Source organism: Poeciliopsis prolifica, unplaced genomic scaffold, assembly GCF_027474105.1.
Source record: "Poeciliopsis prolifica strain line A6 unplaced genomic scaffold, Auburn_PproV2 SCAFFOLD009, whole genome shotgun sequence".
NCBI lineage: Eukaryota > Metazoa > Chordata > Actinopteri > Cyprinodontiformes > Poeciliidae > Poeciliopsis > Poeciliopsis prolifica.
The window spans coordinates 4,470,315-4,488,421 of record NW_026562384.1 but is presented as its reverse complement, the minus strand read 5'-3'; the positions used below and the strand labels follow the sequence as shown (position 1 = coordinate 4,488,421).

Sequence of the window (18,107 nt, the reverse complement as noted above, 5' to 3'; positions counted from 1 at the left end):
ACGGCACCACTCCAGGTATGTTTTTGATGATGGAATAACATTATAATATGATATAAAGCTCAAAAAACATCCATAAGTGCTCCTTTAAAACAAGGAGAATGTGTTCTAGCAAACAGTAGCTCCCGAATTCTGTTCTCAGGAACCATGTGGATGGAACAACACACGTTTGGTGCATAAGTACTGGTTTCAATATTCTTTATAAATAAATGTGAGACTGTTGGTGAAAATCAGCTTTGATTCTTGCTACAGATTTACAACTGTGCTTATGTGTGGCCTTTGAATGGGCCATTCAGGTTGGGATTTGAACTCGGGACCTTTTTGCTGCAATGCCGCACCGCTACCAACAGAGGTGGGTAGAGCACAAAAGATTTATACGCAAGTAAGCTTAGCTCTGCGCAAACATATTTTTACTCTAGTAAAAGTCAGAGGTTGCTAAAAAGTCCAAGAAAGTACTTAAGTGTGAATTTAAAAAAAAAAAGTACTAAAATAATGAGTAACTGATCATAACCTCTAACATTTAAAAATTATGGATTACGTGCAAAGTCTGATATTTCAGAAACAAAAAAAGTACAAATTGATCAAACTATAAAGGAAATTTAGGAAGAAACACTTTTCCAAAACAAAACGTATTAAATAAATGTGTCTAGTGGGAAGCGTGCATTTGCTAAAACCAGGAGAAATGCTTCTAGTCACAACATGTGCTGTTCACTGTATCTTCACTGGTTCTCCAACAGGTCCAGCAGAAAAAAAATCACGTTAATACAATGAAGCTGGTGTACAGACAAGTTTTGCTTCCATAAATTGTAAACGTGTGTCTGTATCTGGCGTTTTTAGATAAAACGTTGATTCAGCAAAGTTTACTCTAGCAAGAGTCGCAATGCTTCAGATTATTATTATTATTGCTGTATTATTTGTGCTGCAAAAGGCCATTGGGCTAATCCTAAAGAAAATGAGTTATGATGACTGGCCAACTCTACACAGGAATGTGGCAATTTAAGTCATCAGTCCAAACCTGAACCCTCAAATTAAAGATTTGATTTTTCTAGATGCCTAATGCATCTACAGTGAAATAATTTGACATTTTTTGTTTTCACCAGACGTATGAAGTGTGACCAGGAAGCACACCGAACACGTCAACATTTCCAGGTTCCTACAGCCAGTATTGATCTGCAGTCTCTGCCCAGCTTGCTTCTTGCACACTCCACTTACATCCACACACATGACTGGAATCCACCCAATAATTGGAAACGACAAAGTCTTTAATTATAGCAATAAATTTTAATGAAAGACTCATTCGAAGCAAAAAACAAACAAAAAAAGGCATCCACAGACTAATAGGGTTTCTTCAGTTGAGTAAGTGCAGTTGTTATTTTTTTTACGATGTTTCCAGATATATTTCCAAGGTCCAAATTATAAATAATATTAGAATCATTTTTTATAATAATAAAAGCACAACATTACATTGCAGCCATTAAAAAGTTAATAGTCAAAGAACAAAAGATTACCTTTGTTTAAAAATGCATTTCATTTATTTTCACAAAAAAAAAAAAAAAAAAACAGGGAAGAAAAAAGTGAAAGTGTGAAAATAAAACGGATATATTTCAAGTTTCTAAACATCAACCCTCCTGTAGCTCATTAGCAGCCGGGGTCGGGGTGAAATTTGGGAACGGAGCCCCCTGATGGGAGCGTAGTCCTTTGTTTGCTAATGTAGCTGAAGAGTGGTGACGAAGGGGTCAGGGTTCAACAGGCAAGCAGGCAGGCAGACAGGATTTGTTTCTTGCAGAGGTAATCATTGTAAAGTGCCAAAGAACTTCATACTAGATAAGCCTGAGATCCGTGTACACTGGAGGAACAAGCACGTATAATGTGCATCTTACTGAGTGTCGGTGTGCAATTTATAAAAGAAAGAAACGCCTCAGATTCATGTTGGTGTTAAGAAGCTCCGTTGCAGACCGCTACAAGACAACTTGTGGACAGGTGGACCAGAGCCGAGGACTTCACATTGAGCGGAGAGACTTCCCGAAGAAACCGGAGCTTTTGTTTATTGAGAAAGAGGAGGAAGAGCAGAGACGACGAGGGGAGGGAGGGAGGAAGAGGCGAGACGGAGCCAGGTTTTAAGGCAGAAGAAGAAGAAGATAAGGGGGAAAGGTTGAGGAGGTTTGGGGCTTACAGGAGACTAATGAGGCTGAGCAAATGAAGGAGGACGTTATGTCAGCATGTCCCAGAGACAGCAGCAGCACAGCGCCGTCCAGCAGGCCGTCAGGCAGGTGTCCGCTGTGTCGTCCCTTCTCCTGTCCTCCACCACATACACTGGGAGGGAAAGACGGAAGGTCAGAGACGATAAGGGAGGGCAAAATGCAACAAGTGATTTGTTTGCATTCCTCCCAAAAAGTAGCAGAAAACAGAGGGATATTTTCGAGAATGACTCTGTCAGGACTCTGGCAGCGGTAACCAAGGGTAACCAAGGCAGATATGATTTCCTTTAATTACATTCCTCAAAGGACGCTCGTCTCCATGGCAATGCCATAGCAGCTGAGATCGAGCAGGAGCAGAGTACTGCTTGTACCGCTGGACGCATATAATGAGTTTTCAGCAGAAAGCAGTAAAACTTTCCTTCACTCCACGTGTGCAGCAGAGGCTCTCCGTCTCCGCTCGGCAACAGGTTTTAATCAGAAACGTCAGAGGACAGACAGCATGAGACATGTAGGAAGTTTAGCAGATGTTCACAACGAAAAAAATAAAAAATCCAACACAGGTGCTGAGTAAATCCATCTCCCGTTCCTTGTTTGTGTGATTAATCATTGATGTAGAGCCAAACAGTCATCCAGCCTTTAACAGCCTGATCCATCGCAGGTCAGACCGCAAACGGAAAGCGGCTCTGACGACGGCGCACTGATCTGGTTAGTGCCGGGCCGATATTTAACAACTCTTGTCTTGGTCTGAAAGTCTCACAGCGAGAAGCCTGATCAACCAGTCACACACCCACTACCTTTTACAAAACGACTCGGTGTTAATGATGTTTTCTTTGGGATATTTTACGTTGAACTTCACATATTGTTCTAACACCGGGGAACTACTAATGAATCAACTTACCTTCATTCTCCCCAGCTACCTGAACTGTGACCAGTTTAAACGTTTTGGTGGAGCTGAAACTGTTATTAATAGACAATCCATCAAATGTATAATTAAATGTACCTCTGAGATTTTTGTTTTGTTTTTCTGTTTTACATTTATGAAAACTGAGACATATTGGAGCTCCAAACAAGCTAAATGAAACAATTTGTTCCATTGTTTAACAATGCTTTGCCCTTCTGCGACAGACTAAATTTAATGAAGTGAGACTACAGGAATAAATAGAGTTCAACATTAAGCTGAAGGTTAATATTAAGCTCCTGAAATGGCGTTCCCGAAGCTCTGACATCAAGCCTATTAAAATTCAGCGGACTATGTCTAAAAGCCAGGTGTAAGCAATTAAACACACCGGCTGAGATAAACCTAAAACTGTCTGCCATGAACGGCGATCCATGTCCAGTCAGAACGATGACAGGAACCTGCTGACGGCTACAAAAAAAAAATCACGCAATCAAGGTGAGTTTGACCTGAAGGACAATAGTGGGGATTCATGTACCGTATTTTCCAGACTAAGCCGCACGGTTTAAATTTCCGGATTGGCTGGTCGTACGACAGGTGTGACTTATTTATCTTTTGACTTTTCATGACAAAGTTTTTGACTTATGCAACTTGTAGTCCGGAAAATATGGTATATATTTGGGTCTGTTTGACTATGTGTGGATTAGAGAAAAATCCACCAACAAACTGATTCTTAAAGAGCTTTTAAACTCTTTAGCAGAGAGTAAAGATATCATTTGGAAAAAAATACATATTAAATCTGAATTGTTGAACTGATTTTTATTATTGGCTTTAACATTTTATGCATACTTGTTTCAGATAGGGGTGCACCTTAGTTTTCTAATTTTAATTTTGACCAATGGACAATTTAATTAGACCTTATTCTGTGATACAGTCGCTAAGTTGATAACAGTGGGGTGATAATTGTTAACTTATTAATTTATCAATTATTTTCAGACCTTTGTGGAAGTAGATGAGATCGGTTCCAATGTAACCATCCGCCGATTAAGGAAATCAATCAGCAGGCCGATTATTGGTAAGCCCTTGTTTCAAAGTTATGAGTTTAGAAACTCAACATACTGCAAAAAGCTGTAATGGGTGATTCGAATAACTAAGAATGTAGCTTAAGAAAGAAAGAAAATGAACTGTATTTACTCCAGAAGATTGATGAAATGCTCCAGGAAACGGTTTGAGCCATGCCCTGAAAAATGGTACAACTAGCTTTTTAAAATTTAATTTAGCATCTTCAGTTACCCAACCCTGTATATTTTGTGTTTTCTGCAGACGAATTGAAACGAATTCATGTTCTTGATCACAATCGCAATGTTTCAAAGATTGTTATCTTTGGCAGAATTTAGGATCTGAAAAATACAAAATTCAAATCACTGACGAGGCTTAAATAAATCCAACACTTGGGATGTTAAAAGAAAATTGAAAAAATGTGTCTTGTCCAGCTGAATGTCATCATGTGCCGTATGGTGGTTTGACATAGGTTTGGCCTTCTGTCTCTCTGCGTGCATAAAAACTAGAAAAGGCGAGCCAGAGGGCATCGCAGTCGTTCTGCCATTAATACGTCTCTGCAATGGCAACAGGTGCAGTCGCTGGGCCATATTGGTGAGCATATGTAAAATGAGACATGGCACGTGCAACGCTCCATTCGAACTAATAACGCTGTTGTGAGTCGGAGAGCGCCGCAGCACCAGCGCTCATTAATGTGGTGCTGCGCAGCCTGTTCTGTGGATTGCTAAAGGGAAACAGCGGCAGCTTAATGAAAATGTCCCATTTGCCCAAGAAAGTGCAACAAACGTGTAAAAAGGCCCAAACATGCCCTTTAATCACACTAGAGACAAAAAGCTAATGTTCCTGACTGAAACGTACTGCAGGAATGCAATTGGAGTAAAATCATGCAAGAAAAATGAAAGGCTGGTAATATTTAATAGCCTCTATTATTCATATGATTTATACATTTTGTTTGTGTCCACTTTACTTTCTCTAGAACAATCATCACAGAGCCTTTAACATGCTGGTCCAGCACCGTGCTTCCTATATCATCAATGGTATCAATTATCTTCTGTTGACTATTACAATACATGCCATATACACTATAGAGGTTTTTGCACACCACTCACCCGTATTTTTGGGGGCTTCCCCATACATGGGTCCAGGAGCGGGTCCACCCTGCCAGGCATACTGTGGCTGGCCTGGATATCCCTGGAATGGGGGCTGTCCTGGGCCAGGATAGGGACCTCCAGGACCCATTGGTCCAGCGGGGTAGTTAGGGTAGGCTGGGTTGGGCTGGTCCATGTTTACTGGGTATCCCTGTGGAGGATAACCCTGGGGTGGGTAGCCCTGGGGAGGTGGGCCCTGGCCTGGGTAGCCTGGAGCAGAAGGTCCACTGCCTGGGTACGGAGGCGGCTGCTCGAAATTCATCTCTGGGCCGAAGAGTCACTTTTTAAGAAATAAGACAAACAAACTTTTTAGACCACATTTAATAAACATTACAACCACAAAACCTGGTGTCTGTTTGGCATCCTACGTCATAAGTTGACCTATGCTTGACCGTAATTGTAAACTGGAAGGAAAATGATACAAGTAAGTAAATGTTTGAAATGTGATGCTAAAGGTTGTCTACAATTTTCTTGATTTGATCTAAAATCCTTCTTTGCGTCACCTCCACTTGCTGGTGACGCACAGGTGAAAAACGGTGAGCATGTGAACGCTCACGTTGCATTTAAAGACGGCTCAGACATAACGCACAACAGATTACTGTTGTAAAGGATATGTCCTCGGTGCGGTCTGTCTCGCTCACATTCCAGCAGCACAACGACCCCAAACATGCGAGGTTAAAAGAGCCCCGTCAAAGTCAAGACCCAAATCCAATTACAAATTTGTGGCAAGACTTAACATTTTGTTGTACCTGCCCAGTGAATATCCAGCCAATCAGACTGTGATTGAGCTATTTGGCAAAGAAGAATGGGCCAAAATTTCAGTCTCTACCTGCACAGAATTAGTTTTCTTCCACTTCACAAGTAAACACAACTTAGTGCTGGTCTGTGTTGAGGAAAATTCTTTTGATAATTAGAGAAACAATGAGTCAATCAGAAAAAATGTGCATTTGTCTTTAGATATTAATTTTGAAAAATCAGATCAGGCTAGAGAGAGTGAAACTTACAATACTCCTTGCACGCATCTCTCCCTTGCAGGGAGTTTCTCTTTGTTTCTCCCACTCTGATTAATTTGTATTTCTTCCCCTAAATCAAACTCAGTTCAAAAGCGTTTCGGTTTTGATAAGGTCCAGAGATCTCCTCTGAAACTTCTGTTGTCAGTTTCATAAGAAAAACACCTTCATTATCAGTTCATTCTTCCCAGTAAATACGCCAAAGTTGTATTTTCGACACCTGTCGCATCAAATCCCAATAAAATACCACTTATCGTTGTAATGAACCAAATAGTCAGCGATTAATATACATCACAAAACTACTAGATATTAGTTTTTGCAACTACGCTTGTGATTTATTAAAACTGTTTAAAAAGTCTGTCATAACTTCAAGCATTCTGATGCAAGACTCGAGAGACATGATTCCACCTAGACCTACATTCTGCTGTAAACAATGGGAGTAAAGCAAACACGAGTATCAGCTGTCTCCGTTGCCCTTTCTTCCTGTAGGATGGTTAGGTAACCTCCACAGACACATTAGGTAATGATTTCTCCTGAGCCCAGATAAAACATCTTACCATTCTCAGGAAGGGACAAAATGATGAAACCGTATCCCAGCACAGAAAAAGTACACATTATGATCACCGACTACCTTTTCTCTGACCAGTTTCCTCCTGCACAGAATGAAAACTCAGCCACACGCAGCAGAGACAATCCCCTGCAGACTGTTTTCATGACTGCAGAAGGCGTCTCACAGCTCACTGGTCAATCGCAACTCCACCAGAGATAAGTACCATTAGCTTAAGCTTCACAAAGACTTCAGCGTGGAAAATGAGGCTGCTGAAATGAACCATAGGGAACAGAAGACACTTTAAAAAAAAAAAGAAAAAAAAAAAGAAAGTGACCATAGACGGCCTTCGCCGGCTGCACTGTCACACCTCATTTTCCCTCTTTGTTCACACACAAACGTGAGAAGCCCAACTCGATCACACATTTTGCATTTCGAGGGCTGTGTGAAACGTTGTGCAAATGAGGGAGAAAACTCATAAACTGGTAGAGGTTTTTAATGTTTAAGCGTTACTTAGTGAGTTCAATAAACACCTGGAGCTTTTTCGTTCCACTTGAAAGAAAGACCTTTGTTCGAGTGGAACAAAGGTTGAAGGCAAGTGGATTTTTATAGCTAACGGCTAATGGTTAGCTATAACCAGCTGTGTGATGAAATAGAGCCGAGGCCCATCACAAGCCACCATGATGTCCGTCGCCACATTTACGTACAACAATAACAATGGAAAAAACGGGGGTAGATGGAAATCCGAATCTCTGACTCTCCTCCTGGGATTTCTTTGTCACGTTGTATGTACACTGTAAACACCTCCTGGTTATCTTATCCACCTACTTTCTGTGTCAGGAGTTACAGAAATAAAGATACAGAAAGAAAACCCTTATTTGTGTGTGGGGGGGGGTGGGGGTGCGTGTGCGTGTGTGTGTGTGTGTGTGTGTGTGTGTGTGTGTGTGTGTGTGTGTGTGTGTGTGTATTTGTTTTCTGCTCTGGAAAAATTAACATTGCTAATATTTAGCTCAAAGTACAATTTCTAATTACTTCTTAGCATTATCAGCAACTTGTTTTATTGTGGCTGTTGGGAAATATCCCAAGGTGATTGGTACAATACATGCTTATCTCTTAAACACGGTTCATCTGCGAAACATGAACTGATGTAATGGAAAACAGGGTGGCATTTACAATCAATGTTTGAAGTAGCTATGGTGTTTATAAGAGGTAAAAGACATAAAAACAAACATTTTAAAAGTTATTAGACGTCCTTTATTGATCCAAAAATAAGTAAATCATCTCTGTTACACTAATAATGCTTAGAATGTTTGTAAATTGTCATTTTGTCATTGATTGGAGGTACACAACCAGAAATTTGGAGTTGATTACCAATCTCTGATTGTAGTCGATTCATATTTCTCTATAAAGCTGATATAAAAAGGTGTAAGAAGAGCATACAAAATATTCTCTCTGGCCTTTCTGTCCATGAGGATATATATATTAGAAACCAAGAGGTTTTCAAACCTTTGTGTGAGAATAGTGTACTATAAGGTTTTACAAACAGCAGTTTTGAGTCAAGTTGGAAACTCAAATAGGACTTTTTATATGAAACTATTCTGCGATACATTTAGCCCTTCTATTATTATGTGCTGAAAATCTCGCTCTCTTCTTCAGCCTGGAAAAGCTATGCAACGTCTCAATGTGTTGCATGAAATACAGTTTTGTTACTAAAAATTTCTTACTCTTCTTTCCCTTACATTGATGCCAAAAATAGCTGCATTTTAGTAGTTTAACAACTTCCAACTTCAAAAACTTCTTGCCAGTCTAATAGTGATGGTTAAGCAAATAATTGTAACTTTTTACAGGGAGGAATGAAGGTGTTGTCTTCTACCATGTCTTTACTGCCGCAACACTATATAAGACTATACAAGTATACATATTATAGCATCATGATAAACAAGGTTTTCCATAGATACATGAATCGATTTCTTGTCAGGTTCATAAAAAAGCAAAACTAAAAATCAAACCCGCATGACTGAGAACTATTAGTGATGAGCAGATTTATGCACTAAAGAGGCAATTAATAAAATCAATAAAAGTCTCATCCTGATCAACATTGTCTGCATTTATTGAAATACTAATATAAATATGAACGTCAGATCCACACACACACATCTTTTTGACAGGGATCTTCCTCCATACTAGTGCTCTTTGATCCCAGTAACAAGCACAAGTCTAGTTTCAACATTTCAGCACCAAAGTGTTGCTGGAAAAACCTCAAACTGTATCCAAAGAAATTCTCTGATTATTTATTTTTCACACCAGGGTGACAGTATCACACAAAACCGGGACAAAAGACCTAGTCCATACTGGTTCATAAACTTTTACCGGTACACTCCTGCTTTTGCTATGCCAACAAGTCGAATGCAGAAAACAACAACAAAAGAAAAAAAAAAAACACGGATCGTCTTCTGGTGTCAGATTACAGGTTAAACACTGATGTGGAGCTTCATTCAAAAGAAAGCCCTAATATCTGACACCAATGAGGATCTATGCCAACACTGAAGTTTGTTTTCTGGCCCACTGTTTGTGACTTACATAAAAATGTTTCAAGTCAAGAATATGTTGCAAATGCACTAAAAATTAACAGTATTTATTTGATTGAGCCTACTTAAGTCCAGACTGAGAGCACTAGAGATGACTTCTTCAATTTGTGACTAGTTTTAATAATTAATTGTATGACGTTTTAATAGTGTCACCATTTGTAATTGATTTATAACCTTTGCTGCCTCTTGGCCAGTACTCTGTAAAGAAAGATTAAGGAGTTTTTCATCTCAGTGGGACTTTCCTGGTTACAAAAGGGTCAAATAAAATAAATAAGTAAATTTGGTGAAATAATAAAAATGTTTGAGTTCAATCAGCACTCTTGACTGAAGCAAAGAAACGACTTTGCGTTTGCGTACCTAATCTGCATGACTGGTCTCTTCTTCATTTGCATGGGTGTCACCTGTTTTATGTTTTTTTCCAGTCTGAACAGCAGATGTGTGTGTGTGTGTGTGTGTGTGTGTGTGTGTGTGTGTGTGTGTGTGTGTGTGTGTGTGTGTGTGTGTTATGGTTCGAACCATGTCTTCACAACAGGATCTTGGTGACAGGATCACAAAAACTCACATACACACAGGGAGGAAAGTTCATCTGGGGGTTGGGAGGGGTGGGGGTCTATGAAGCCGCCTGGGAAAGGCCCAGTCAGCTCCAGTTAAATATAGCCAACACTGTCATCACTGAAACTGATGAACCCAGGTCCATCAGTTTCAGGTAAAAGCTAAGGCAGTTTTCTTTCGCAACAAAGTCAGAGGTTTCCATGAAAGAGAGCAGGAGCTGTAACTTAGCAGCCCTTGTTGTCTCCTCCCAGCCTCCAGGGCCATGAAGCCACAAGGTGAGCAGCATTTCATGACCCCCCTTTGGGGCTCATTAGGAGGCATCGCCACAAATATTTTGGTGAGCACATTTCGCCATTTGTAAGCAACTAATAAAACATTTAAGACAAACGAAACCATGACATATGATATTCCGTTTAGCTGCTTAGCAACAAATTTGCCTGGGAATTAATAAAAATGCGTTTATCTAATGTCTCCGCTTTGTTTGTATTGCTAGCTAATAATCACATTTAAGCCCCGCATCCACTATTAAAGTCGATATTAGACATGCGTAACATCCAGGCCACAACCAGAGGTTCACACAGAAAAGGCTCCTAAACACAAAAGTCCTGGACTTAACGGAAACTACGAACCGCTTACCTTGAAACAAAACGGCTCCGGTATTCCTGTGAACGCAGTGACGTTAGCTTAGCAGCAAACTCACTCTTCGGTGCTGTTTTCTTCACTATTTTTACCGCAATGACTGACCCCCCACCCCTCACCTCCTCCCCTTCCGAAGACCAGCGCGTAGCTGGACGTGACGTCATGTAGAGGGCGTGTCTAACAACAACAGCAAAAAAAAAAAAAAGGCTCTGGGGAGAAAAAGTACATGATTGGCGGTTGACGCGGCCGCTGGTCACAGCGTCCAATCAGAAACGAGGACGGTGATCAAAGCTACGTCGGGAAACTGTGACTCCTGATCATTTGACTCGATGAAAGATTAAACAGACCCGCATCCTCAACATCCTGTGGATGACGAAGCAAACGCCAGGGCAGGAAAAAGCTGAGATGACGGACTAATTTGTGTTAATCAGTAGAAGCTCACTTTCTTGCTTTTGCCTCTGTAGATTTAAATATAAGGGTAATAGAAATTTGGCATCATTCCTCCATTAGTATTTTTGACACAAACTGAATACATAGATGTAAAAAAAAATCTTTCCTACATCTATATAGGAAAGATAGTTATATGTATGATAATATATGTATGTATATTTATATATAATAAACAACAAAAATACTAGAGCTAACAAAGTCACCAATTAACCATCTTTGGTTGGACATTGGTAAATTTAAAACAACCGTTTAGCATTAGCTTTCGACATATTTTCATTAAAACCCAACTAAGATCTGTTCTGTAACCCACAAAATGTCCTCATTGCTCAGAACCAAAACTCTTCTCATTGTGGTTGACAGGAACTGATGATCAAGATGCTCTCCAGAAGAGGACTCCAGGGCTCCATATGCCATTTGTGTAATTAGGGCTGTTGCAAATAATTATTTTAGTCGGGTAATCTATGACTTGATCTGACAATTAGGTAATCAAATAAAATATGAATAAAATATTAGCAGAAGTATCAATATCGCCCTAAATTGTCATGGCTCAATTTTTAAGTCAAGCTTGACAGAAAAGTACACAAAACTTGAGATGATGTTCAACAAAATAATAAAGCATAAATAAGAAAGCAGTAGGTCACAAAGACATTAAAAAACATGCATGCTCCTGTTTTTAGTTTATGTTTTCATCTTCAGTCAGTTTAATAGACGAACTCTTATTTTGCATAGTATAGAACAGGAGCCACCAACATTTTTCCTAATGGGAACCCTGAACCAATTTTTGCTCACTGGCTGAATTTGTGGATTTCTGAAATGTATGGTTGTATGCCTTCTTTTACCAACCTTTTATTTGTTGAATTCATGTCAATGTGTATTTGAAGACATAACAGAACTTTGTACAAAAAATGTGTAATTAATCTGAATTCTCGATATCACCTTGCAGTGTCTCAGTGATTCCACCAGAGGTCGCAATCGCTCCTTTGAAGATCTCTAATGTGAACCTTCTACAGTTGGAGGAGCAGTTCTTAGCTCTTCATTTTTTACTCACTGGCCTCAAATTAAAGATTTGATTTTTCTACATATTCTCAGTGTGAGACACGCACAATAAAAGATTAATTTGTTTTTGATGATTTTGTACCGCTGGCTGCATGACATATTTTTACCAGATTAAGTTTGGCCAGAATAAAAGTTCAACAGATCAATGTTTCTAAAGCTAGTGTGCTTCTTGCACACTCCACTTACATTCATGAATAATACTGCAGTCCACCAAATAATTATAAATGACAATGCTAATAATTATAGCAATAGATTATTTTAATAAAAACTCTCAAAACAAAAATGGTATCCACTGACAAATGGTATTTATTCTTCACCAGATTGGGAACAGAGCCTGGTTTAAAGGCAGATCAAGGCTACATGAAGTTTTTGGTTTATGGGAGATTAAGGCTCAACCAATGCAGAACACAGCCAAAGGCAGCAGCAGCAAAAGAATCTCTTCAGACAGCTCATTTCTACGGGGTCACTTGGTTTCTCCACCACAATCACTGAAAGGGAAAGATTTAGAAAGGTTAGAGAAGAGAGGGCAAAGGGCAAAAGAAATTGACAATACAAATAGTGATTTTTTTTTTCTTCTCCAAAAATTGCAGAAAACTGGAGAAATTTTGGAGAATTACTCTGTCAGGACTCCGGCGGAGAGTTCAAGGGTAATCAAGGCTGGTACTATTTTTTCTAATTACATTCCTCATATGAGGAACATATCCATAGCCTTTTGTACTGCTATATTGCTGGCTGCAGATAATAGGTTTTCAGCATAAAATACAATAACACTTTCTACTACTTCACATATAGAGCATGAAGCTCAATAAAGCTGCAATCGATAACTGTTTTTAACATATTTGTTAAAGCTGTCACTATGCCGTGACATTATAATATGAGACAGATAATCTGTGAAAAGAAAAATAATCAAGCTCCTCCGCCAGCTCCCAGTGGTCCTACTGCCATCTGTAGAAAACACCACTTCCAGTCAAATCACTTTGTAGTGATCTGACCGCCAAGCCAATTAGAGCCAGGCGGAAGGTCTTAGCACTGTTATTCACGCCAATAACTGCTGGAGAGATAGACAACATCCCACTTGTGACCCTGCAAGGACAAGCGGGTATAGAGAATGGATGATAATATGACTAATGCACTATTGTATTTTGGATAAATAATGCTTCAGGTGGGAAGAAAGTCCTAACAAATGGTTACCAAGATGACATACGTGTCTTCCTCAACATATCTACTTTAACTAATACTATTAGCAGAATTATACTAATGGTTACAAAGTATAATTCTCCTTCCCATACTACCAGTGGTGTAATCATACCTTCTGCAGACTATTGCAAAACATTCCCTATTCAAGTCAGTCCTCAAGGGCCTGAATCCTGCATAGGTTAGTTCTTCCCTTGGTTCATGACACTTGAATTAAATGATGGTTAATTTGCAGGCCTCTGCAGCACTTTGACATGGTAAGGAGGAAGTCGAATCATTTGATTCAGCTGTGTTGGAGCAGAGACACATCTAAAACTGGTAGTAGACTGGCTCTTGAGGACTGCAGCTAAACATCCATGCTATATTCACATTATAAAACATTGTGCACACCACTCACCAATTTGTTCTTTTTGAACAAAGACTGCAGGAGGGCCTCCACCTTGCCAGACATTCTGCCCACGTTCAGGAAAGGGCCTAAGATCCATTGCTTCAGGGTAGCAGGACCGTGCAGAGGCCTTTGGAGGGACAGGGGCTCAAAGTTAAAAAAGGGCACATTGAACAGCGTACAGCAACACAGCAACAACCCGTATTAATCAAGAATCTAATTGGATCCTACTATATTATTCCCATCATGCGGAGACAATGCAAAGCAAATGTAGTCTATTTTCCCCAACAGGTATAAAGTTTCTGTTTCTGCTAACAGTCCTGGAGGACTGAGTTGTTTTGAGGCTGTAGCTGGTAAACAGACCAGAGGAGAGAAGGTCAAAGGTTATGAAGTTATGAAATAAGCAAATTTTCTGCCATTTTACTAATTAAGCCCTAATAATATTTATTTAACCTTTACAACAACTTGGCTGCAGACTGATTTTTAATTATAAGACTGGGATATTAAGGCAAAGACTGTGTTTAACTGTGTTTAAACACAGTTAAACACAGTTTAACTGTGTTTAAACAAAGAAATTGTGTTTAAATACTGTTTGTTTAAGCACAGAAACTGTGTTTAAATACAGTTTCCGTATTTACAGACAGTATAAACACAGTTTAACTGTGTTTAAACAAATGTGACCTGGCCGAGGGGCAGGGTTTCTTTTTTTTTCTCACAGAACGCACCAGAACACTGATTAATATACAATATTTAAACAATTTCTTTAAAACACTTCTCTTTTAAAACACAATTTCAGGCATTCTACTTGGTCCCTAGAAGGGAAAGGGGTTCTGTGAAATGAGACAATTTAAATCATTCCCAAAAATAAATCAACCAACAAAACATGCCATGCAAAAGAAAACAAAATAACCAAAACAAAAGAAAAACAAATGAGTAACTTCAATAATAGAACAAGCACAGACTGTAAGCAAACAAACACTTCAAACAGTGGAATAATTGTCGAAGTCCAATTTCAGAGTCCTTTCAATAGGACCGAAGGAGTCATGCCCCGCCTATCCACAGCAACAAGTTTCGTTCAGAACTGCTCAAACAAACACTGACATGACAAGACAGCAGAACATCCAAAGTGCTGCAATGCCCACAACAATCATGTGCCTAAAACAGAAAACACACTAACTGTGAATTCAAGTAAAATAAATAAAATAAATGGCAGGTAGCTTACCCAGGAGTGGAAGCACAGCTACCCAGAGAGGGAGCGGACCAACAAGTGAGGACTAGATGGAAGCCACACGCCGCAACAATCTCCAGCTTCAACTGCCAATGCCACACCAACAAAACAACGCCGCAGAAACGCATGGCAGGTATAGCACGAGAACTAAACCACAATCCCGGCCAGATAGTACAAATGATAATGATAGGATCTGCTAGAAGCAGCGAAAGGTAGTGGATTGTTGACCAACTGGGTCAGAACGAGTACCGCAGGTAAGAACAAAAAAACTAAAGGTTCTGGCCATCATCAACCTGCAGTTTTTGGTAGTGAACACATTTAATATTACAAGGCAGCTATTATGCTTTTATTATGTTAAGAGTAGTCTTTCTCATAGTGACATGCATTAATTAAATTTTTGCTTTTGTTTTTGTTTTTTTTTCTGCAGTTCCATGTTGAAGTTTGATGCAGCTCTGTTTTTCTGAATGGACCGTCTTCATCTCCACTGCAAGTACAGGAACCCAGGCAGATGTACAAAAAGTACAGCAGATGTTCTTTGATTGTAATTTTGTAATTTATCATTGTTAATTAAACCCTGAAAGCTGTGTGACTTTGTTAATATTCTGTCCTAAAATGCGATTAGATGTGTCCTTTTTTTTTTTTTTTTTGAGCACCTGCCCCTTTAGTGGTCTCTGCACGGCCCTGCCCTAAACATCCTCTGACCCCCCCTGCACGTGCCTGCTCTCACACATTTATACACCAACACACAAATTGGTCAGCAATTTGAGGTGCTCCCACAGGTTGCACGTCAACAAACATTGCCCCTATCCATTTCTGTGCCTGGAGTATCTTTATTGATATAATTGTATCAATAAAGATACTGATCTGTCTTTGTTGATCTAACGGGAATCAAACACACACGATTCCCGCATGTGTGCTTATCTGTTTTGTTGTTGGTTATAATACTGTCAAGAATTGGTTCACAGCACAATTTCTAAATTATTTATTTATTTATTAGTGCAGGTGTTATTTATTAATGCCATAATCTGGTGGACATGCTGTCTGCTATAGAGAGCTGCTCAGTCTGGAGGAGAATATTTATGATTTTAATCCCGAGCCGGTCCAGGAACACAAGCACCCACTTTTGGATCAGAATGATGGTGATTTCGCAGCCCTGCAAGCTGCACGTCTCTTTGAAGAACAGACACGCACTGAAGAAGTGAGAAACTGAAGCTCTGGTCAACGTTTTGTCAGAGTTACAGTTTTGTGCCAGTCTGTGTGAAACTCCAGAACTACATAGCACTATTTTAGCTTCAAAGACGTACACTTCAAAAATATATGTCTTTTGAGTTGTCACTCCGTGTGTGTGCAGTATGGGTTTGAGAAGTTTCATTCTTGTAAAGGCATGATGATAGTGACCATTTACGTTTATGCATTTACGTCAAAATATACTCATGTTCAAAAATTCTAATCAAATTCAAAAATAATTTATTAATCCCAAAGGGAAATTAAATTTGTACACCAAAACCAAAATAAAAGTAGCACGAACCGAGCCCAGTCGATTGACACCAATCTTTTGTAAATAGGTGGTGGTGGTATTTGGAGGATGGTTGACTTCGATGACCTCTGGAAACTTTGATTAATTTTAAAATCATAGCGTCGCAAACAAAATCTTTTGCCGCACAAACAGCACAAACGTTTGACACCAATTTTTGCTTGATTTTGAGAAAACAGGGCTAAAATTCACTCAGATCAATATTAATCTAGCCTATATTAAAAACTATGTAACTCTTGACAAATGTAGCACCTGCAGGTTATAATTCAGAACAAGAGGTTGAAACTGAAAAAAGTTATATATATATATATCTATATATATATACATATATATCTATATATACATATATATATATATCTATATATATATATATAACTTCTTACCTTCTTTTTGATAAATGCAACAGTGTTGGCTCAACAGCAACTTGACTCTTCTGTATTGTTTCGCAATGAGCGACCCCCTCGTGAGGTCCAGTAAATAAAGGTTAAACTGCACGTGACTTCATTTGGAAAGGCGTGCCTAAAATAAAGAAGAAAACTCAGGAGGAAGAAGCATAGCATCCAATTAAAAACAACAGCGAAAATAAAAGGGATCTCAGAAAGAAAAATTTTTGACTGTCAATTTGACATGCTAAGTTATTAAACGGGTCCACGTCATCCAGCAGACGATGACTATGCAAACAGGAGAGGAGGAAGAGAAGCTGAAATTATCGAGCGACTGCTTTACTTTATAAAATCACTGAAATTTGATATTGCTGTCAATTGAAAAACTAGAGCAATTTCACCTCATTGCTTCATTACAGTCGGTTAAATATCTCCACATCACTCACATACTGACTGACATTTCAAGCCCTTGTTTCCCTTAATTGTGATTTTACACTTACTTTCTTCTGATTCCCAGAAGAAAGTTCTATTGGACCCTTTACGTATCTCAGATGTTAATATTTTTATGGGATCATTTATGACATCACCAGATAACAGTGGATTTTCTTAATCCTAGCTTTCTTGTCGTGGAACTAACAAGCAGTCCTCCTTTCTCGTATTGCCTAAACGGGGTAAAAAGGCTGAAGCCTTGTGTCCAGATGGGTACCAAAGGTTGTCTATGTCCACAGATGTCCAGTCAATGATCAAAAGTAATTTCTGATTGTGTATTTTTAACTTAAAAAAGAATGATATTATTATTTTCTGAGTAAATGCAGCCAGGTGAAACACACTTAAAAACTCTTAGTCTGAATATCAATTTATTCTGAGATAAATTCTTCACTGACAGTTTTGCTTAAAGTAGAGAACACAGTTGTAGAATTTCACCAAATGATAAACTCCTTGTAAATAGTTTAAATGTGTGCGAGTGAAATTAATCTTGAGATTCCAAATTTCAACTAGTATCTGACCATCTCCTCAGATTTTCCCATGCGCTCTGCCCCTGGGATAGATTGTTGGATAGCACAGCTTTTCAGATATTCTATGATTGTTTTATTATATTTATCTGCTGCCTTCAAATTGAAAGAGTGTTCTGGATTGTGTTGTTTAGGCACTTCGTTAGGATTAATGCAGAAAGGGACATGGAGACCAGCCATGGAAAGATGGTGTCCAGAAAGACCGGGCAAGATGATCCAAAAGAAACTGCA

The 18,107-nt window shown here is 39.1% G+C and overlaps 1 protein-coding gene and 1 long non-coding RNA gene across 3 annotated transcripts; both read right to left on the bottom strand.

Moving 5' to 3' along the window:
- Positions 1 to 1,258: 1,258 nt before the first annotated feature.
- zgc:165573 (cysteine-rich and transmembrane domain-containing protein 1) lies at positions 1,259 to 10,792 on the bottom strand. 2 transcript variants are annotated; one of them, XM_055034289.1, is made up of 3 exons: positions 10,631 to 10,792; positions 5,259 to 5,577; positions 1,259 to 2,310 (listed from the first exon to the last, which is right to left on the bottom strand). In XM_055034289.1, exons 2-3 carry the CDS (start codon positions 5,557 to 5,559, stop codon positions 2,207 to 2,209), a joined length of 405 nt encoding a protein of 134 aa, XP_054890264.1. In that variant the 5' UTR covers positions 5,560 to 5,577; positions 10,631 to 10,792; the 3' UTR covers positions 1,259 to 2,206. The 2 variants fall into 2 exon arrangements, with proteins under 2 accessions (XP_054890264.1, XP_054890265.1); XM_055034290.1 differs by lacking the exon at positions 10,631 to 10,792 and adding an exon at positions 6,865 to 6,963.
- A 1,633-nt stretch (positions 10,793 to 12,425) lies between these two features.
- Positions 12,426 to 16,942, bottom strand: LOC129362633 (uncharacterized). Its single transcript, XR_008606252.1, has 3 exons — positions 16,864 to 16,942; positions 13,731 to 13,848; positions 12,426 to 12,627 (listed from the first exon to the last, which is right to left on the bottom strand). It is a non-coding gene; the product is annotated as an uncharacterized LOC129362633 (long non-coding RNA).
- Between the last annotated feature and the right edge of the window lie 1,165 nt (positions 16,943 to 18,107).